We start from the raw sequence: 20,881 nt of genomic DNA on the forward strand, positions 1-20,881 counted from the left end.
TCAGTCAGCATCTCACTGGGAGAAGTATTGATTCTTACCTGATAGTCAATAATTCAATTAATATTTCCTCCTCAAATTTCATTTGAGCTGCCACTTTGTGAAATCGTCTAATTGTCTGCAAAATATTTTTGATGCGTCTTGTGAACACGACGTCTGATTTCATTACACGTGGAGTCGATAATGACCTGATCAGATTTTGGCCGTAATCAATATGCTATATCTGAGAAGATTATCTTATTATCAATATGCACAAGGCAGCTTTGTATATCCCTCCTCAAAGGTCAAAGGTCGGCTTCGCTGTGGCGTCATAACCAAAAACACTTCTGATCGATATTCAATCAGAATCAAGTAACATGACTGTAGTTACACGACTTGTAAGTGTTTATTCTACCGCTGTTGGTCTCAAGCTTTTATAAAAATAAAAGATGGTGACGAGTCCAGTTTAAAAACACAAGTTTTAATAGTTCAAACCCCCAAAAAGAGAAAAAATAATCAATATTTTATCGAAATGTGTGAGAAACTAGAGGATTAATCAGAAATGTGATGCAGTGGATCTGTTTAAATACACAGTTTGTAAAAAGGCAAAAATAAAAACCAACACAGGACTCAGTTTGTCTCGTGATACCTACATTTATTTCTTAATTAGACCACTCGAGGTTACAAATGCTGCTTTGTGTGTCTTTCACACACCGACTTCAATAAATTACACAGAAATACAAAATAATTTAAAACTACTAAACTATTCGGTGGAGATTAAACTGCAGCTCAGGACGAACAACTCCTCTAAAACGCTTCAGAGTTTCAAGTCTCGGGTGTCTCGGTTTCCCAGCAGCTCCTGAATGCATCATTCAGGGGAGAGCTGACCTTTGACCCCTGAGTCCCTGCAGGTGGTTTGACCTCCGAGGAGCCGGACAGGAGGCTTCAGAGGCCTCAGAGGCTTCAGAGGCCTCAGAGGAAGGAGGTGAAGAGCATCTTCTCCGCTCCGGCGCCCCGCTGAGGGGACGGGGATTTGACCTTGGAGCCGCTGCGCTGCCGCTTCCTGCGGGCTCTGCGGTTCTTAAACCAAACCTGGAGACACAGAGAGAGAGGAAGAGGAAGAGGAAGAGTTTTAATAAGGTGTTCTGTGAGCAGGAGATTTAAAATAAAACAAGGCGAAAATTAGAGAAAATGTGAAAACCCAAATTACATTTTTTCATTTCAAATAACGTTTTGGAAGATTTTTTTAAATTTTAAAAGCCCAATAACGTTTTTTTAAGGTGAACAAATTAAACAAAATGTTGTGTAAAAGGACTAAAGTCAGACTTGATTGGCCAGAAAACAGAAGAAGACACTTTGGTGAATCTGTGCGTCATGCGTAAAATGCCACTTGGAGAGGTTTTACGCACGCCAACCCTCACTCTGCCCCCCCCCACCCCACACACGGTGACTCACCCTGACGGTCTCCTCACTCAGCCCGGTGCTCCGCGCCACCTCGGCGCGCGCCTCCACCGCCGGGTAGTCCGTGAGCTCGAACAGGGCCTCGAGCCTCTTGGTCTGGCTGTCGGTGAACACCGTCCTCATCCGGGACTTCTGGCGCAGCTGAGACTGCGCAGACACCCCGGCCTGGTGGTAACCATGGTAACCAGCCAACGACTGCGCATCTGGTAAGAAAGGAGGTAAATAATTTTAGGGTAAATAAAGTGAATATTCTGTTATTTCTGTGGATTAAAGTGAACTTCAACTGCAGGGTTTTGTCCTTTAACTTAAATTAAATTTAAAAAGCTCCTAAAAGTTTAAACTTTAAGTGCTTTATACATAAAATGTATTAAAAGTTTCCACTTAAACTGATGAAAGTTGCCTTATTCCTGACACTAAAACAAATCTAGATCAAGAGGAGACTGTTAAAGGTGTCCTGGTTCCTACCTGCGGGGTCTTGGCTGCTGAAGTGCACATAAACTCCTGAGTTTGGATAAACGCTGCTGAAGTCTGGATGGAAGCCGTGCGGGTAAAACGGCGCCTCTCCAAAGTGCATCCCCCGGTACTGCAGGCAGCCCGCAGGCACCGGGACCGGGACCGGGACCGGGAGCGGCGCAGGGTCTCTGAGGCTCCCGGAGTCCAGGCTGAAGCCGCCGGGGATCCCCCGCAGGTACCCGTCCGGTGTGACCTCCATCACCTCCGGCTTGTGACCGAGGATGCGCTCGATGCTGAAGTCCGACACTCTGCCTCCGTCCATGATGAGAGAAGAAGGAGAAGCTGCTGTGGCCTCTGAGGCCTCCGGGTCCAGGTTTTAAAGAGTCCACGAGCTCTGTGAAATGCTAATGAGGCCGATGAGACATGAGAGGAAATCAGGACTTTGATTTGACTCCTTGAACTCTTTGATGGGACGAAGATGGAAACTGTTTCTTCTTTATTTGGAATCAGTCGTTTGTTCATTTAATCTCCTCATTCAGCTTCAAACAGCTGAAACCATCACTGGTTCAGTAACAATTAGAGATCAATGAGAAACAGAACAATAATGATTTTGATCCAGTGATGAACTTTATTTGTGAAGCAGCTCAAACAAAAACACTGAAACACGTTCATGTCACACAAAGATGGAAAATAAAAGAAATAAAATAGAGAGAATTCAACAAACACACAATAATAATAATAATAATAATAGAATTAATTCTGTTCTATTGTTTTCAGTGTATTTGGATGTTGATTATTTTCTAGAGAAACTTTCATATTAAATCTTTTTAATTTAGCCCACAAGTTCTTTTAAATATAGATTATATTTTCTCTGCAGATACAGTCTCACAGTTAATTAATTTATTATTATTATTATTATTATTATTTTTCAGTTACAATAATACAAATAATTGACTATATATAGATTAGTATAGTATAGATTAATATATGTGGATTTATTTGTATGCATTTTATTTTGTACTTCTTTCTCTGAGTTATATCATCAGGTGAATAAAAAATAAAAATAAATGAATAGTTAGAGGGACGTTAAAATATACCGAATGTTTTCTGGTTATTAGGAATTAAAAGTGTAATTAAATAATAAAAAGAAAAAATTTCCAGTTTATTTCCTGGTTACAAACTTTTGTTGTTTCTGCTTTCTGATGTTTATTTCCTGTTTGTCATCACAAGTTCAGACACCAAGAGGAGGAAGAGGAGGAGGAGGAGGAGGAAGAATCTGCAGTGTGTGTTTATGTCCACCAGGTGTCGCTGGTGGTGTTTGCTGCCTCCATCCACCTGCTGCAGCCGGAGTTTGATTATAAACTAATAATAATAATAATAAAAAGATGAAGAAGAAGAAGAAGAATCGTTAAAATGGTTAAAAATATAAAATAAAAACAGGATTCAGATCCTTTAGCTCAGTAAAATAAACCGACTCCACTTAAGTGTTTTAATCTACAGCAATGAATCCTGGGACATAAAATCATCATTTATCTCAAACAAAAAAACAATGATGGTTTAAAACTGTTTATTTATTTCAGGAGCCCATAAATCAGGAAGGATTTAAAGGATAAAACTGCATAAAACGGAGACACTAAAGTGAAATAAAATCCTAAAATAATGATAAAATAAAATAAAATAACAGTGAAAGTAGAACAGAGAGAATACAAAATATAAAACCAAAATAATAATACATTAAAAACAAGATTAAATTAAATTAAACTAAATAAAGACAGAAGTAAAGAAATAGAATTCATGCTGTGGTAAAATGTTATATTATTTTTTATTCAGCTGGTAAATTTAAGCCTGTTTATTATTTTTAAGAGATTATTTAGAGACATAATGACATATTTTAATATATATATAATCAAATGTCCAAGCAAACTGAATATATATGTGTCAGTTTCATTATTTTTTCTGCAGTTTGACCTGATGTTATGTTATTTTCCATGTAAATAGTTTGGCAGCAGCAGCAGCACGACATCAGTGCCATTAATGATTATTCTTCAAAGGCCCCTATAAGAACATCTCTTGATGTTTCAGTGAAACCGGAGAGTTTGAACATCACACGGGATCATCGTCACATCACAGAAGCTTTGAAAATAATAAAAATACATCTGGAAAGAACTTTATGTGTGTAGTATAAGTACTTTATATAGAAACAAAGCAAAATACTGTCTTATATCAGGTCGTTTTAATCAATTTAAAGGTTTTATTGACTTTATTCTTTGTGCTGTTATTCAAATTTAAACTAGAATAATTAAAATATTTGAGCATTGAGCTCCTTTAACACTTAAAACCATGAAACAGGAGCTTGTGTTTGACGGAGATCAATGGGCGATCAATGGCAGATCAATAGGTGCCCTCTCTTTAAAGTCCCTCTGATCTGATCGATCACTAACAGCCATGAAACGAGTTAAAGGAAACAACCGCAGATTATCAAGCGTCCTCAGGCTGCAGATTAAAGAGCAGCAACATTTCAGTCAAACAGAGAGAAAAGAAATATTAGTTTAGTTTATATGTTTGTTCCTCAGGTAGGAAGTCACTTTATATAATAATATGTTTGGTAAAATCATGTGTTAGAGTTAAAAAATAAAGTCTATAATTATTAATTCATCATTTATTTACTCTATTAGGCTGTTCTTCTGTGTTCTCTTCTTCCTTTTAGTCAAATTTGAGGACATAATTATGCCAACAATTAATTCAAAGAATGTGAATTGAACATTGTCTTTATTCTCTTTACTGTTTTTGTCAATGGAGTCTGGTGGCTTTGAAGATTGTTATTCTACGTGTCTGAAAACATCATAAAGACACTTTATCAGTTTCTGCAAACACACCAGACTCCATTGACAAAAACAGTAATTTTACAAAGGTGCTCCTGGTCTGTCGCTGTCTCAGTTAGTTAGTTTGTTTGTGTTACAGTGTGATTTTGGTGTTTTAAAGGGTTTGTTCAGATCCAACACAAGATCTGTGTTACACAAAATAACACAAATAAACCAACTGATGGAGGCAGCAGCAGACCAGCAGCTCCTGTGTCCTGTTCTCTAAAATCTCTGTTTTAGTGAATGTAGTCTGGTGTGTGTGCAGAGAGCGATAGAACGGCTGTTTGTGGCTGTATTTGGTCCTACAGTGGAGACATGGACTGACTGACTGACAGACAGACAGACTGACTGACAGACACAGACTGACTGACAGACTGACTGACTGACTGACTGACTGACTGACTGACTGACTGACTGACACAGACTGACTGACAGACTGACTGACTGACTGACACAGACTGACTGACAGACTGACTGACTGACTGACAGACAGACAGACAGACTGACTGACTGACAGACTGACTGACTGACTGACTGACAGACAGACAGACTTACAGACAGACAGACAGACTGACTGACAGACTGACTGACTGACTGACAGACTGACTGACTGACTGACTGACAGACAGACAGACTTACAGACAGACAGACTGACTGACAGACTGACTGACTGACTGACAGACAGACAGACAGACTGACAGACTGACAGACTGACTGACAGACTGACTGACAGACAGACAGACAGACAGACAGACAGACAGACAGACAGACTGACTGACAGACAGACAGACAGACAGACAGACAGACAGGAGGAGGTTTGAGTCTGTAACCCAGCGGTGACCTGAACCCTCTGAGGACGGGGTGAGGGAGGGAATAACGTTGGGAGTAATAGAGATTAATTATTGATAGTATGAGTCAATAAAAAGAGAGAGAGAGAGACTCTCCCCGTCTCTCTCTCCTCCCTCCCTCCCTCCCTCTGCCCACCGGTCAGATCAGCTGATCCAGATCTCGGTGAGGAAGAGGAAGATTACTCCGGTCGGCCCTCTGAAGCTATTAGGAGTTTAGGTAGTGACTGAGGCGGCTCACCCCGCGGGCTCACATCGGGAGGCGTTTGGAAGAATCGACTCTCCTGGAGTTGGATGGTTTTCAGAATTAATCACGCACGGGTTTAAAGCTCCGTATTGACTCGGTTTTGTAATCTGCTCTGGCTCAGAGCCGAGAGCGAGAGCAGCTCCTCACCTCGCCGGGTTTAACTGAGCGAGCAGCTGAATGTTAAAATGAGTGTTTCTGGTCCGAACGCTTCTAACCGGCCTCGTTTGGCAGCTTTAGGCCACAACTCAGAGGATCACTGAAGTTTAGAGCATATTTCAAAGTAATCCATCCAGTATTTGTCGAGCCGGCACACAGAGAGACACCGCCATCCTCCCTCAAAACGCCCCAAAAACATCATTAGCTTCCGTTAACCTGTTAGTTCTGGTCACTTTGGGAGTTAAAGGAGACGTTACGCACATTTTCCTGTGTCCATCAATATGTTTACATGCTGTAAAGTCCAGGAAACACATTATTTTTCTCATGAGCATACAGCTCCGTTTTCTTTTTTTAGCTCCTGTCTCTTTAAGACCAGCACGAGGCTTTGTGACATCACAAACGGGGGCGAAAGTTAACAGAGCGTTTTTACATGTTTACTGAGAGAGGTGGTGATCTTCAGTCCTAGTTTAAAGGTTTGTAGACAGAATATCAAACAATATCGTGAACAGCAGCTCACTCCCAGATCACCTTTATCACCTTTAATGTGTTTTTCAGGATCAGCACAGTTCATTCACACCTGCAATTCAAAGAGTTTTTACAAATGAGCAGATAAAAGGGTGTAAAGATAAAAAAACAGACTGAATAAAAGAAATAAAAGAACATAAAAAGGTCCCATAATTATGCAAAATGCACTTTTTAACATTAACTTTTCTCCCGGCTCCATTTTTCCCCTCGTGATGTCATAAGGGGGATCTGTTAGTCATGTGACCTCCTGCAGGCCGACAGAAGACTTCCTGAATCAAGATTTTAGACTCCATGAAAGAGATTTGTCCTAAACTCAGTCCAAAGAGAGACGAAGCAGGCTGGATTCCAGCTGCAGGAAGGGGGACCGGTTAAGACCAGGTGAGTGTAATCAGCTCCACTTTGACACCTGAAACAGAAAAACGATTCAGAGACAACAGAACCAGATCCAATCAGATCCACCGGAGGAACCAATAAGAAGCCTCAGACCAGTATGAATAATAATCTCACCCACAAACTGAAAAAAAAAAAACACAAACCAAATAGTTAATCAATACTAATCATTTCCTTCTTGGTCACACTGAGACTAACTAACCTTCACCACATCTGGTTCAACTCCCACACGAGCCTCCACTTTTCTCTTCCTGCTCACATTTTCCATAAAAACCAGAGAGATTTTTAAAAAGTTAACCAATAAGGTTGATTAATTTATTTATCTATTTATCTCTATCTTTATGTATATTTCTCTAAACTCTTATCTCATTATACTAAGTGTAACTGTGTATGTGACAAATAAAGGTTTTGAATCTTGAATCTCTTGAATAAGAGGTTTATAGGTGAGACCAGGTGACCCGAATCAGCCGACGACCCGCCAAACTGTCAAACTCATCCGAACCATTTAAATCACCACAGCAGCAGCGGCTCCTGTGTCCTGTGAGGTAAAATCAGTGTTTTTGTCAATGGAGTCTGGTGGCTTTGGAGGGAGACCAGCTTCAGATCCACGTCAGGCCGTCTGACAGTGCGGTAAAGTGGTGATTCCTCTTTTTTTAGAAGGCTAAAACCTGTTTGGATGCACGAAGACCTCTTTTCCCTCCTCTTCCTCATGTGGCGATGATGCTCCTGGAGGCTGAACCTACTTTCTGACTGGGTCTCAGCCTCTCGGCCTCCCGCTTACGTAACAACAACAATGACCCTGAATGTTCACAGCTGTCAGGCTCAGCTGCAGTTTGTCGGAGTGGCCAGCAGGAGGCGCTGCAGGCGGCAGAGCGCACACATAAAACCATTATGTAATGTCTCCACAGCCTCTCTCTCTCTTTTATCTTTCCATCCACTCATCTTCCATTCAGCCCTTCAGCCTCTCTCTCTCTCTCTCACCAGCACCCCATTCATTCTCAATGGGACTCGCCCATTTCCTCTCCCTCACACCTGTTTCTACCTGTGATATCATAATGTAAGATCATTTGAAGATAATGTGTGTGTGTGTGTGTGTGTGTGTGTGTGTCTCAGACAAAGACACACACACACACACGCTCTAGACAGTCATTAGACAACTGTCCGACCTTCACTGCTCTGCATAGCCCACAGGAGACACACACACACACACACACACACACACACACACACACACACACACACACCCCCGCCGTGCTGCTCCTCACCTGAGGCGGTACAGAAGTCTTTCTCTGAATAATGTGAGCGCTCTTCAGGCGCGCTTGATTTAACTCAGTTCTGCAGGATTTTTTTTTCTCCCCCTTCACTCCCATAGTTTTCTCCCCCTTCACTCCCTCTGATGAATCAAACGCACCCTCGGGTTCCCACAGACGTGAACGCTGAAGTCTGCTTTCTGCCACAAGAGACCAAAAAACAGGACGAGGCCGAAGAGGTTTGGACATTTTGAGTAACTCAGACATGGATTTATTAACAGATCTGGAAGAATAATGTCTTTTATATTCTATATTTCTTATTATTGATGACAAATCCCATGAAATAGTCAAACCCATCAACATGTTAGTGCGTCTGTTAATACTACTAAATACTATAATGTTATTTCTTGGAGGATCTTCTTCTTCTTCATGTCCCTAAAATGTGTCCAACCTCAGCTAAAAGGTTCCAGAAGACATGTTGTTCATCAGAAGAGACTAAATAAAGACAGAAAACATGTTGATCCAGAACAACAGTGGATGTAGAAACAGAAACTAAAGATCTGTGAACCGAAAAGAGCGACGGAGATTTGATAGAACAGAAAGATTTAGGGTCAGTCGGGTGACGTTGAGTAAAAAGTCCATGTAGGGAGGAGGTTTGGCTGGCTGGACGGGTCACACCAGACTCCATTCACAAAAACAGCAATTTTACCCAGCAGAACACAGGAGTTCCTGGTTTTCTGCTGCCATCCAGGTGAGCACAAAGGAGGAATCTTTTTCTTGTTTTTACTTTTTGTTGTTGTTTTTCTGTCTGTCAGCATCATGGAAAGGATCCCTACAGAGAGAGACCTGGAAGATCCTTTTGGTTTAACCACAAACAGCCGTTATATCGCTCTCTGCACACACACCAGACTACATTCACTAAAACAGGGATTTTACATGGGAGCTGCTGGTCTACTGCCGCCTGGATCTGTTAGTTTATTTGTATTATCTGTGTTTAAAAGGGTTTGTTTGGATCCAATAAAATATTTGTGTAACACACAGTATCACAAATAAACTACGCTCTCTGCACACACACCAGACTCCATTCACAAAAACAGTGATTTTACCTCAAAACACCCAATTTAACATACCAAAGTTTCCCTCTGCATCCACAAGAGCTAAAAGTTTGCTAGTTGTCTGTTTTACACAGTGCTGTGCTGCTTGACCTCAGCTGGATGTCGGTAACCACAGCTCGGCGTGTTTCTGAGAGGTCTGGCGTGTATTCAAACGGCTCATTGCCTTCCTTTGGGTTTTGTCTGCCACGGAGCGAAGCAGCAGGCCTCCTCAGATGGTGCGCGTGGTGCTTTTAACGGCTGATTAACCTCACTTGGGTGTAAGAAGCTAAAGAGCCAAGTGGGCACAGTCCTCGTGTGACGCTCCCTTTGCCCTTTGCAGTGGCTTAACTCAGCGGACTGAGCTCAAGCGGCGCCTGGACCGAGCAGCAGCAGCCGCTCTCAGCTCTCAGGAGGCGAGAAGATGCTCTGGAGTCGTCGTGGAGGATTAGCCGATGACAGATGCATTGCTTGGCTTAAGCGACGGCGTTCAGCACGGTTGACCGAGCTAAAACCGCTGAGGCTGCAGAGTGTCTGTGATAGCATTAGCATCACTGCTAAAGATGCTATTGGCTGAATTAAACCGTCAGTGGGCGGAGCTACAGTGTTTTCTGGTTAAATATTCATCAGATGCATATTTGTTCTGTGGAGGTTTGGTTTCATTGACACGTGATTGTGCCTTTGTGGTGATCTTGCTACTTTAGCATGATGCTAACTCACTAGTTAGCTCAGGAAACTCAAACTTAGGAGGAAAATACTAATTATTTGTTTGTCACAATTGTTTTTCTCTTTCTTGGAGTCCTGGTAGCTTTATTAGCATTTTAAATTATTATTTTTTTAAAACATTTTATACGTTAAAGAACAAAATAATGAAAAAGTTTAGTAGCTGCAGTTCTGTAACCCTAAATAAATACTTACTTCACTACATTACCCAGCATCCCTTTGGTGGAAACAGTCCAGGAGACTTTCCACGCAAAGAGAATTTTTTTTAAATTTAAGATAAGATAAGATAAGATAAGATATTCCTTTATTAGAGCCAAGATGGGGAAATTTACAACGGTACTGCAGACAGGAGGAGAAAAGAAAATATAAATATACGTACAGTTTAGACAGATGAAGTATAGAAATAGAGACAATACACTAAAATATTATAAAAGAAGAAGAAGGTGGCGATAATAAAAAGTCTGTCGCTGGAGGAGCTCTCTAGTGCTCTCAGTGCGTCCTTAATGGAGGGAGTTGTTTTCCCATCATCCTCCTCTCTCCCATCACCTTTAAAGGTTCCTTAAGTAGGAAAAACATGAAGATCAAGGTGTTGGATGAGAGTCAAGGTTTGCTGCATGAGGCTCTGTGGCGCAATGGACAGCGCATTGGACTTCTAGATGAACACAGGAGAAGAGATTCAAAGGTTGTGGGTTCGAGTCCCACCAGAGTCGATGTTATAGACCCTGATTGTTGGAGACCAAAGTAGAGGTTGATGTTCAGAGGTGGGAAAAGGAGGAATTAATCATCTCCTGCTAAAACAATCAGGATTTTATCATCCAAGTTATACGATTTTTTTATTTTTGTGGCCTGTTTGTCCGACCTTAGAACTCCTTTAGACCTAATATGGCTGAGTTGCTCTTCAGAGGCTCTGTGGCGCAATGGACAGCGCATTGGACTTCTAGATGAACACAGGAGAAGAGATTCAAAGGTTGTGGGTTCGAGTCCCACCAGAGTCGATGTTATAGACATTTCTAGGCCCAAAACGCAGGTACACCATGACGTACTTTCATGTCCAGGAAGTCGACCTTTCTTGGCTTCATGTGTCACTGAGCACCTTTAATATCCAGTTCTCTTTGTGAATTCTTGTTTGAAGCTTCAGTGTGAACAAAACGGTTATTTATACGGTAAATAAACAGTTAAGGACGTTTTAAGTTTTTCAAACAGAGAACAGAACACAGGGGGAAGTCTCAGGGTCAGAATCAGCTGCTGGAATATCTGATAACACCGATATCAGAACTGCACTACGGTTTGTCCCTTTACACTTCAGCACATTTCTTTTTCAGAGTTTATTTTGCATATCTATCTATCTATCTACCTGTCTGTCTGTCTGTCTGTCTGATTTTAATTCATTGGTTTTGTTACTCACAGGCTGATTTGTGGGAAAATAATGACGAGTACAAAATTCGATTTTCAAAATATTTTATTTCACACACACACACACACACACAAACACACACACACACACTCACACTCACACACACACACACACACACACACACACACACACACTCACACACACACTCACTCACACACACACACACTGACCTCATCACCTTTCCGCCTCGACGCTCAAACAGCCTTTTGTTCTCTGGACCGACCAATGACACGGCCATTGTCCACCTGTCAGCCAATCACAGCTCCTATTGTGACGCAAACCGGCCTATCGGGGCGCCTTATGTACCCCCAAACTGACCAATCAGGCGGCGGGACCCCTTTAGCCATCGGTACGCCACACCCACGTCTTTCTTTAACACACACACACTCAGAATCTGCACAACTGAATTTGAACTCTGCTCCCTTCATCCTCTTCTTTTGTTTAAATGTACATTAGTACATGAGCTGCACGTTGTGTGTGTGTGTGTGTGTGTGTGTGTGTGTGTGTGTGTGTGTGTGTGTGTGTGTGTCACTTTCAGGAACACACACCAGACTGAACACCAGTTGATCGGGGATGGTTTGTGCAATAAGGGACAAAAAGCTGATTTTTTGGGTCAGTGGTTTAAGATTAAGGTCAAAATACCTCAAAAGTGACTTAAGTAATCACTTGTGTGTGTGTGTGTGTGTGTGTGTGTGTGTGTGTGTGTGTGTGTGTGTGCATTTCCCGACCTCTGGCGCCAAATCGGACCTTTTCGATGGCAGTGGGAGTGTTTTCCACTTTTATCTGACACACTAAGACGAGCAGATGTGAAACAGAACCTGACCGGTAGTTTTATTTTCTTCCTCCAAACCTCTAAAACCCTCAAATATTCTGGAGGACTGAAGAGACACAGCAGTAAATCTGTGTTTCCACCACATCTCAGCCTAAACTCTGGCTAACTAAACTTTAACTGAGCCTAACCAGTCATTTAATGATCCTCTGCATCTTTCTATAATAATTTTATACTTTTACTTACAGTCCAACAGTCAATCAGTTCTTCCCCCACTGGTGTTTAATGTTGGACATGCAGAGGCTCTGTGGCGCAATGGACAGCGCATTGGACTTCTAGATCTAAACAGGAGAAGAGATTCAAAGGTTGTGGGTTCGAGTCCCACCAGAGTCGGATCTTATAGACCCTGAATAAGAGGAACCAAAGGATCAGTGGAGGTATGAGTGAAATCTATAAATGATTAAGTATGGATTGTCCTGCTTACTAGAATCACATCGCTGAAAATAGTCTGCAATAGATAAAACTTTCAGTTAGCTAACTTTTTCTTTTAACCCAATAAATACAGACAGACTGTGGATGAGGCCATTTGATGCCATTTTGTACTTCTACTCCCCACAGCTCAAGTCATTTGTCCCCCACTGGTGTTTAATACCCAACACACATATGAGATACAGGATCCCAAACGTGAGGCTCTGTGGCGCAATGGACAGCGCATTGGACTTCTAGATAAACACAGAAGAAGAGATTCAAAGGTTGTGGGTTTGAGTCCCACCAGAGTCGATGTTATAGACCCTGATTGTTGGGGAGCAGTGGAGATTGATATCAGCTATGAGAGAATGTGGAAGTTATCATCTCATGCTATAACAAGCAAACTCACGTCTTCCAAAGAGTTTTTAGTGACACAGTTTTTTATGTCTGTGTCCTGTCTGACCGTCTTTGGAAAGTGAGACTCCTTAAATAAATCATCCAGCTGATGATCTAATACGACTGAAATGTTCTTCAGAGGCTCTGTGGCGCAATGGACAGCGCATTGGACTTCTAGATGAACACAAGAGAAGAGATTCAAAGGTTGTGGGTTCGAGTCCCACCAGAGTCGATGTTATAGACCCTGAATAAGAGGAACCAAAGGTTGATACTCAGAGATGAAACATAACCTAAATACTTAGTGTGCTTCCTACGTTCAGCTCCACTAAATACTCACTGGAGAACGAGATTTGGATTAATCCACCTCCGAAAGTAGTCCCCAATAAAAGTTTCAGTGCTCAGCTGTTTTAGCAGCCTGTTTTTTTAACCCAATAAATACAGACAGACTGTGGATGAGGCCATTTGATGCCATTTTATACTTCTACTCCCCACATCTCAAGTCATTTGTCCCCCACTGGTGTTTAATACCCGACACACATGGGAGATACAGGACCCAAAACGTGAGGCTCTGTGGCGCAATGGACAGCGCATTGGACTTCTAGATAAACACAGACGAAGTGATTCAAAGGTTGTGGGTTCGAGTCCCACCAGAGTCGAATGTTATAGACCCTGATTGTTGGAGACCAAAGGTTCATATTCAGCTTTGAGAAAAGGTGGAATTAATCCTTTCATGCTAAAACTTCTTCCAAACAAGTTTTATTTATACAGTTTTTTAGTTCTGTGTCCTGTCTGGCCGTCTTTGGAAAGTGAGACTCCTTAAATAAATCATCCAGCTGATGATCTAATACGACTGACAGGGTCTTCAGAGGCTCTGTGGCGCAATGGACAGCGCATTGGACTTCTAGATTAAAACAGGAGAAGAGATTCAAAGGTTGTGGGTTCGAGTCCCACCAGAGTCGAATGTTATAGACCCTGATTGTTGGAGACCAAAGGAGCAGTAGGTTGATATTCAGAGGTGAGAAAAGGTGGAATCTGTAGGAATTAATCATCTCATGCTATAATGTCTTCTAATAGTCTTCTCTCAGCTGAAAACCACACGGGAAGTGAACTTCCAAATGACTGATGAACAAAGCAGCCACAGACCTAAATCTACCAGCTCCTTGGGCTCGTTGTCTGCTGTTCAATTCCCTCTTTACTCGCAGCGCTGCATTGTCTCGTCTCGGTGCGATTGTCTCGGCAGAGCGCCGCTCACCACGGCTGTAAATAGCCCCAGAACCAGCGTCTTATGTAATTTCCTGCTAAACCTCTTTTTGAAATACGGCGCTTACGTAACCGTCCTACAACAACAGGCCTCATTTACATAATTACATAGAGATAAAGTCACTGCACCAATCTATGGCACGGCGTGTGTGTGTGAACTCATTTACATACAAAAACAGACATGTTTATTGTGTCTGCCCGCCGTGTGTGTGTGTGTGTGTGTGTGTGTGTGTGTGTTTTGCATATTTACATGTTTACAGCAGCACATTATGGGTGTGTGTCGTCTCTGGTGGGACTCCAACCCTCAGTATTCAAATCTTGAGCCTAAAAACCCGTCTGAAGATACATCCGGACCGCGCCAAGCAACACAGCGAAGAGAATCCACTCGGTTTTTCACAATAAAAGCCCCCGTGCAGGCTTTCAGTGGTATATTCCAGCAGCACACCAGACGTCAGCCACTCAGAGGGTTTTTAACACCTCAGGCGACCAGAGGTTCATCCTGGACGTGGAGAAACACTCTGACTTTGTGAGACACACATGTAAGATGCAGGATATGAAATGTGGCTCTGTGGCGCAATGGACAGCGCATTGGACTTCTAGATAAAAACAGAAGAAGAGATTCAAAGGTTGTGGGTTCGAGTCCCACCAGAGTCGAGCTTTATAGCCCCTGATTGTTGGGGACCACTAGAGGGTGATATTCAGAGATAACATAAATCTAAGAATACTGGTGAACAAAACCTCAAGTATAAATTGGCCTGCTCACTAGAGAATCACCTGTGTGGATCAATCCACTGCTGAAAATAGTCCCCAATAGATCGAACTTTCAGTGATCAGCCTTTTCTTTAACCCAATGACTACAGACGGCCTGTGGGTCACTGTGGGCCATTTAATGCCATTTTGTACTTCTACTGCTGGAAAATCTTCTGTCCTGTACTAGATACATGTCTCTGTGGCGCAATGGACAGCGTGTTGGACTTCTAGATTAATACAGGTAAAGTTATTCAAAGGTTGTGGGTTCGAGTCCCACCAGAGTCGGATGTTATAGACCCTGATTGTTGGGGTCCGAAGGTAGAGGTTGATATTCAGAAGAGGCTTATATCATCCAAACACTTTTTAGTGACCTGTTTGACCGTCTCTGGAAAGTGAGACTCTAATAAATCATCCAGTTGAGGATCTAATATGACTGTGGTGGTCTTTAGAGGCTCTGTGGCGCAATGGACAGCGCATTGGACTTCTAGATCAACACAGAAGAAGTGATTCAAAGGTTGTGGGTTCGAGTCCCACCAGAGTCGGATGTTATAGACCCTGATTGGAGTGGAGTGTGATATTCAGATATGAGAGAAATCTAAGAATACTGGTGAACAAAACCTCAAGTATAAATTGTCCTGCTCCACAAGTGGATTAATCCGCCACTGAAAGTAGTCCCCAATAAATAAAACTTTCACTGATCAGTCTTTGTTTTAACCCAAAGAATACAGACAGACTTTAATGCCATTTTATACTTCTACTGCTGGAAAGGCTTCTGTCCTAGAGTAGACACATGGCTCTGTGGCGCAATGGACAGCGCGTTGGACTTCTAGCTGAGTGACGAGGAAGTGATTCAAAGGTTGTGGGTTCGAGTCCCACCAGAGTCGACTTTAATGAGGACAGGAACATATTTAACTCTGTGGAGGAGACACTAACTGAAGGAAATGTGTTAATTAAACCTTCTCTGAACTACAAACCAGCTGGTTTTTACATTAGTGTGTAAATAACATTAAAAATCTCCAGATAAATAAGAAATAAAAGTAGAATTGATTCAGTGAAAACGGATTAAAGAGAAAATAATTCAGACAAAGTGTGTTTTTAAAGATCTGAATGGAAGACGGCTTCCTGTTCACCAGCGCTGGTGTTGGAGGAATCAACAATGGCGGACGGCGAGGAGGTCACATGATCAACAGATCCCTTTATGACATCATTAAGGGAGCTAAACCTGATTTTATTGTGGTGGATTTTATTTTATTTGTACTTGCTTGTTGACTTGAATGTCTCATAATTTTACCTGTAAAGCAGCTTGTCGTTTTATTTTGAAAGTACAGATAATGGCTATAATAAAAACTTTTATTATGATGCTGAGTTGACATGAGTGAGGTTCAATGTTTTCTAATAAATAATTAATAATCATCAATCTGATGACGTGGACGGTGCAGTTTTATGTGTTTATGGTTTGATGGCCAATGGAAAGTGGGCCAGAAGGGCCGCGTCCCATTCCGAAATCAGCTCCACTGGCCCTTCCTGTGGTGAGTGCAAACAGCCTGTGATGCAGGTGAGCAGCTGCAGGTGTGTACGTGCGTGTGTGAGGACAGGCTGGGAGGGGGCGTGGCCTGTAAACTACCTGCAGCAGGTAGTTCCGGGCCGCCTGCTGCTCCTCAGTCGTGCAGACTGAGTTTCCTGCTGCACACTGAAGATATTTGACCCCCTGCTGAGTTTTTTTTCTTAATCTCTCTGCCGATCACAAGCCGAAACCTCACCTGAGTCACCGGAAGTGCTCTTCAGTGGTTTTCTTGTCTTTTTTCCCCGCCAAATCGGAAGTGTGTCACTTTTTCACGTTTCCAGAAATGAGTTCGTCGTGCAGCCGGTAAGTGAGTCATCACACACACGTTAATTAGATCACGTTTGCTGCCTCTCTACACACACACACTCGTAACACACAGTTTGAACTCTCTTTGACTGTGTTTTCCGGTGTGTGACGCTGCTCTGGGTGACGTGTTTGTTACCTGCGCTGTTTTATTAGCATGAAAATCACCTGAGCCGAAACTCCCGTGTTGTTTTGGTTGTTTTAGGCACATGTTGTTCTCAGGGAGCTTGTAACCTGATGTGGGACAGTGAGGGTGCTACTTTAGACTCTGTGCAGACCAGGAACCGGTTCTGTGTGTGTGTGTGTGTGTGTGTGTGAGAGAGACACACACACACACACACACACAGTGAGTCATTCACAGACCCAGGGCTGTCAGGAGTGTATCCAGTGTCTGTGCCCTCAGGATGGGAGTTTAGAAAGGTGTGTGCATGAGGTGTCCCCTCTGTTGCCGTGGTTACCGTGGCAGGTAACATACATACATGCAGGTGTGGTGCAGATTGTGTCCACTCTGCTCCGTCTGTGTGGAAGTAAAGAAGTGATCGATCATGTGATCTCCAAATTAAAAATGGATTCTCTCACATGCATGTTGGTTTTTTTCCAGGTGATCCAGTGAGAGAACAGGTGAGGTTGATGTTTGTTATTGATCAGAAGGATTAGAGTGATTTGAACCCTTCCTGGCCGTAAACGTTCTCTTTAATATCACGGCTGCTTAATGGTTTTGAGGTGCGTTGATTATTTGGTTTCGACTGACTGGATCAAACAGAATCACTGCCATTGATTCTCTTCTTCTTTTTTGTCTTTACTTGTGCATATGAGAAAATAAAGGAGGAGAAATATACAGTAAAAACTGCAGAGGCAGAATGAAGGAAAACCTCAGAGGACGTTTTAAAAGAACCTGTCTAACAAGAACAGACCTAATACATTTAAAGAAATGTTAGTGTGGATCTGAACTAACCCTTTAAAACACAAACTGACCAACAGATTAAAGCAGCAGCAGCTGCTGTGTCCTGTTCTCTAAAATCCCTGTTTTAGTGAATGTAGTCTGGTGTGTGTGCTGTTTGTGGTTAAACCAAAAGGATCTTCCAGGTCTCTCTCTGTAGGGATCCTTTTCATGATGCTGTCACACACAATCTGACCTATATCACTCCACCAGACTCCATTGACAAAAGCGTTAATTTTACCTCGCAGAACACAGGAGTTGCAGGTCCACTGCTGCCTCAGTTGGCTGCTTGTTTAATTGAGTGATATGGTGTTTTTAAAGGTTGGTTCAGATCCAACACAATATTTGTGGAACAAACAATGACATGAATTGACCAACTGAGTCAGAAATAGACCACCAGCTCCTGTGTTCTGTGGAGCTTAAATCGCTAATTTTGTGAATGTATTCTGGTGTGTGTGGTTAAACCAAAAGGATCTTCCAGGTCTCTCACTGTAGGGATCCTTTCCATGATGCTGTCACACACTTAGAATAACACTCTGAGCCTGTCAGTGGATTTAGTGGACCAGTTCCAACACTTTTGGTACCTTCCAGCCATTTAGACACCAAAATATGTAAAATATATATATATATCCCTCACTGAAACATCCAGAATCTATGAATAAGTAAATGTTCATAGATTAACGTTGGGTTGAAGCCATTGATCTACTGGACCAATTCCAACACTTTTCATGGCTTCATGAAGTTGCAGTTGGTAGTTTCCTGCCTGGGGGGTCACGTTATGTTCAGTGTTGTGTTCCAGGTGTTAACCGAGGCTCAGGTGACCCGGCCTGCATACCTGTACACTGAAACTGTGTCACGGATCACATGACTTCACTGAGGCCACCTGAGCTGTGGGGGTGTTTGGTGTCACCTGAGAGGCCCGTTTGACCCCGTTCCCACCTGATGATGATGATGATGATGAGGATCACTAAAAATAACGTTCTCAGTGATTCCAATGCTGTTTTTCAGATTTTATTTCATTATTTTGTTGCAATTTCTCAATTACCTGATGAATTATTTGGTTTATTAAGCATCAAAAAATGGTAAAAAATGTACAAAAGCTGGAGATATTGTGTTTTTTTAACTTTCTTTTTCAGTTTAATGTCATTTAAAGCCACAAAACAGCATTATTTTTACATTTGAGAAGCAGGAATCAGCACATTTTTGTCATTTTGCTTGGAAAATACTGTAAACTATCAATCAATTAATCAACTTCTTGTTTCAGCTGTACTGTGAAGCATAATTTTACTCTCCTCAAACACTTCTGGATGCCTGAAAAGAGTGTTTAGGTGGGAAACATGTTCATAAAACTGCCGTTTTGACGACAGTGCTGGTGAGTTGATGCTGGCCGTCTGCACCAATCACTCAATTAATCATCAGCAAACACATATTGAACAGTTTTGGGAGGAAGAGAGGAGGAAAGGAGGTGAAAAGCAGTGAGGGAGTTGACTTTAAGGGGAAGCAGAGCAGGTTCTGAGTCAGTACGAGTGTTTTGAAAGGCATTAATGTGTTTTATTAGTGTTGCCGAGGCTGCTGGGCTTCATTATGACTCACATTACCTTCATTACGTCCCGAGGCGCCGCCCGCCCGCGGCAGCAGCCACCGCTGACTCTTCGCTAGCTAACATCTGCAGGCTAATGTCCCCTCTGACGGCCGTAACAACACATAATGTTATTACACCATTAAATAGCCTGCTTCCTCCGGCTTTACGGCTGCTGCTACCTGCAGCTCGTCAGGCCCTCTGCACACAAACACTCCTGCCTCCACCTCAGGGCTGAGCAGGGCCACAAGAAGGCTGAGCAGGGCCACAAGAAGGCTGAGCAGGGCCGCAAGAAGGCTGAGCAGGGCCACCAGAAGGCTGAGCAGGGCCACAAGAAGGCTGAGCAGGGCCACCAGAAGGCTGAGCAGGGCCGCAAGAAGGCTGAGCAGGGCCACCAGAAGGCTGAGCAGGGCCACCAGAAGGCTGAGCAGGGCCACCAGAAGGCTGAGCAGGGCCACCAGAAGGCTGAGCAGGGCCACCAGAAGGCTGAGCAGGGTCAAATGTTTGGGTGCTGCATTCAAAAACTGGTCCAGGACACCAAAATGCTGCACAGTGGTCTGTTATACTGAGACACTGCACATATCGGCAGTCATTTCATCCTCCGTAAGCAGGTACATACGTTCAGACTCGTTGCATTCCTCATTGAAAGGAACAACCAGGCTACATTTTTAATGGTAAAACGAGGCCGGCCTGCTTTACTAAAGGACAGAAGAGGGTTAAACCGTACTAACCGGCTCCCCCTTCATGGTCAAACAGAGCCGTGGCCTAAAGAAGGCTGGTTTAGACCAGTTTAAGTAGTAAACTACCAGCAGGTGAGTTAGAAGTGGAGCCAGACAAGGCTGTTCTGTCCTCCCTACCGGGGCCAACCTGGTTTCTGCTAGAAAGGGAGCCAAACTGGGCTGACCTGGGTTTGGATACGGGAGGAGGGTTTCCACTGAAGAGTGAAACGAGGCCTGGCGCGGCTCCCACTGGGACAAACCTCTTGTCTGGTTTTAGTGGTTTAACGGGGGCCAAGTAGATGGTCTGGATTGGCTCTAACGTGGTGCCAAATAAGACCAATCGGGGCCTAACTGGTCTAACTGGGGCCATGTCAGGTCTAAGCTGTGATCTCGTGATGCGTTTAAAGGCCTCAGTTGTTAATTTCAGGCACAGAGGAGCAGAGATTTTCCTCCTGTCGTTCTCACATTAAAGAAAACAGATTAACGTGATATTTCTCCTCTGTGAAACATTCATCGTCCGTCTGCGACAGCTTCCGTCTTTATTTGTCCCTCAGAGTGAGTTCACCCTGTAGTGTGTTGGTAATTTCACACAAAGTCATTTAAATACTTTACTTGGTGGATCTGCGATAGACTGAAGACTCAGATTTCCGTTATTGTGCCGTGAAATTTGGAGCAGTGCGGTCACATGTACATTTTACAGCCAATACAATTTAAAAAGCAATAAAAAACTTAATGTTAAAA

At 42.9% G+C, this 20,881-nt stretch overlaps 1 protein-coding gene and 11 non-coding genes across 12 annotated transcripts; 11 read left to right on the forward strand and 1 right to left on the reverse strand.

The window, feature by feature from the left end:
• Window positions 1-948: 948 nt before the first annotated feature.
• On the reverse strand, window positions 949-2,212 carry dharma. Its single transcript, XM_070829306.1, has 3 exons — window positions 1,903-2,212; window positions 1,432-1,640; window positions 949-1,068 (listed from the first exon to the last, which is right to left on the reverse strand). Exons 1-3 carry the CDS (start codon window positions 2,210-2,212, stop codon window positions 949-951), a joined length of 639 nt encoding a protein of 212 aa, XP_070685407.1.
• Window positions 2,213-10,596: 8,384 nt separating this feature from the next.
• Window positions 10,597-10,688, forward strand: trnar-ucu (transfer RNA arginine (anticodon UCU)). The gene is given in 2 exon segments: window positions 10,597-10,633; window positions 10,653-10,688. It is a non-coding gene; the product is annotated as a tRNA-Arg (tRNA).
• Window positions 10,689-10,881: 193 nt separating this feature from the next.
• On the forward strand, window positions 10,882-10,973 carry trnar-ucu (transfer RNA arginine (anticodon UCU)). The gene is given in 2 exon segments: window positions 10,882-10,918; window positions 10,938-10,973. It is a non-coding gene; the product is annotated as a tRNA-Arg (tRNA).
• Window positions 10,974-12,462: 1,489 nt separating this feature from the next.
• trnar-ucu (transfer RNA arginine (anticodon UCU)) lies at window positions 12,463-12,554 on the forward strand. Its single transcript is given in 2 exon segments — window positions 12,463-12,499; window positions 12,519-12,554. It is a non-coding gene; the product is annotated as a tRNA-Arg (tRNA).
• A 295-nt stretch (window positions 12,555-12,849) lies between these two features.
• trnar-ucu (transfer RNA arginine (anticodon UCU)) lies at window positions 12,850-12,941 on the forward strand. Its single transcript is given in 2 exon segments — window positions 12,850-12,886; window positions 12,906-12,941. It is a non-coding gene; the product is annotated as a tRNA-Arg (tRNA).
• A 224-nt stretch (window positions 12,942-13,165) lies between these two features.
• trnar-ucu (transfer RNA arginine (anticodon UCU)) lies at window positions 13,166-13,257 on the forward strand. Its single transcript is given in 2 exon segments — window positions 13,166-13,202; window positions 13,222-13,257. It is a non-coding gene; the product is annotated as a tRNA-Arg (tRNA).
• A 332-nt stretch (window positions 13,258-13,589) lies between these two features.
• Window positions 13,590-13,681, forward strand: trnar-ucu (transfer RNA arginine (anticodon UCU)). Its single transcript is given in 2 exon segments — window positions 13,590-13,626; window positions 13,646-13,681. It is a non-coding gene; the product is annotated as a tRNA-Arg (tRNA).
• Window positions 13,682-13,892: 211 nt separating this feature from the next.
• Window positions 13,893-13,984, forward strand: trnar-ucu (transfer RNA arginine (anticodon UCU)). The gene is given in 2 exon segments: window positions 13,893-13,929; window positions 13,949-13,984. It is a non-coding gene; the product is annotated as a tRNA-Arg (tRNA).
• Window positions 13,985-14,847: 863 nt separating this feature from the next.
• trnar-ucu (transfer RNA arginine (anticodon UCU)) lies at window positions 14,848-14,939 on the forward strand. The gene is given in 2 exon segments: window positions 14,848-14,884; window positions 14,904-14,939. It is a non-coding gene; the product is annotated as a tRNA-Arg (tRNA).
• Window positions 14,940-15,228: 289 nt separating this feature from the next.
• On the forward strand, window positions 15,229-15,320 carry trnar-ucu (transfer RNA arginine (anticodon UCU)). Its single transcript is given in 2 exon segments — window positions 15,229-15,265; window positions 15,285-15,320. It is a non-coding gene; the product is annotated as a tRNA-Arg (tRNA).
• A 165-nt stretch (window positions 15,321-15,485) lies between these two features.
• On the forward strand, window positions 15,486-15,577 carry trnar-ucu (transfer RNA arginine (anticodon UCU)). The gene is given in 2 exon segments: window positions 15,486-15,522; window positions 15,542-15,577. It is a non-coding gene; the product is annotated as a tRNA-Arg (tRNA).
• Window positions 15,578-15,827: 250 nt separating this feature from the next.
• Window positions 15,828-15,919, forward strand: trnar-ucu (transfer RNA arginine (anticodon UCU)). Its single transcript is given in 2 exon segments — window positions 15,828-15,864; window positions 15,884-15,919. It is a non-coding gene; the product is annotated as a tRNA-Arg (tRNA).
• The last annotated feature ends 4,962 nt before the right edge of the window (window positions 15,920-20,881 follow it).

Source organism: Pempheris klunzingeri, chromosome 4 (genome assembly GCF_042242105.1).
Source record: "Pempheris klunzingeri isolate RE-2024b chromosome 4, fPemKlu1.hap1, whole genome shotgun sequence".
NCBI classification, from domain to species: Eukaryota; Metazoa; Chordata; class Actinopteri; order Acropomatiformes; family Pempheridae; genus Pempheris; species Pempheris klunzingeri.

What these genes read in the sequence shown, in the direction of transcription:
- dharma (XM_070829306.1), bottom strand. Translation starts at nt 2,212, where the DNA reads ATGGACGGAGGCAGAGTGTCGGACTTCAGCATCGAGCGCATCCTCGGT. An exon ending in CAGCAGCCAAGACCCCGCAG is followed by an intron (nt 1,641 to 1,902) that starts GTAGGAACCAGG and finishes CTTTCTTACCAG; the next exon opens with ATGCGCAGTCGTTGGCTGGT. An exon ending in TGAGTGAGGAGACCGTCAGG is followed by an intron (nt 1,069 to 1,431) that starts GTGAGTCACCGT and finishes CTGTGTCTCCAG; the next exon opens with GTTTGGTTTAAGAACCGCAG.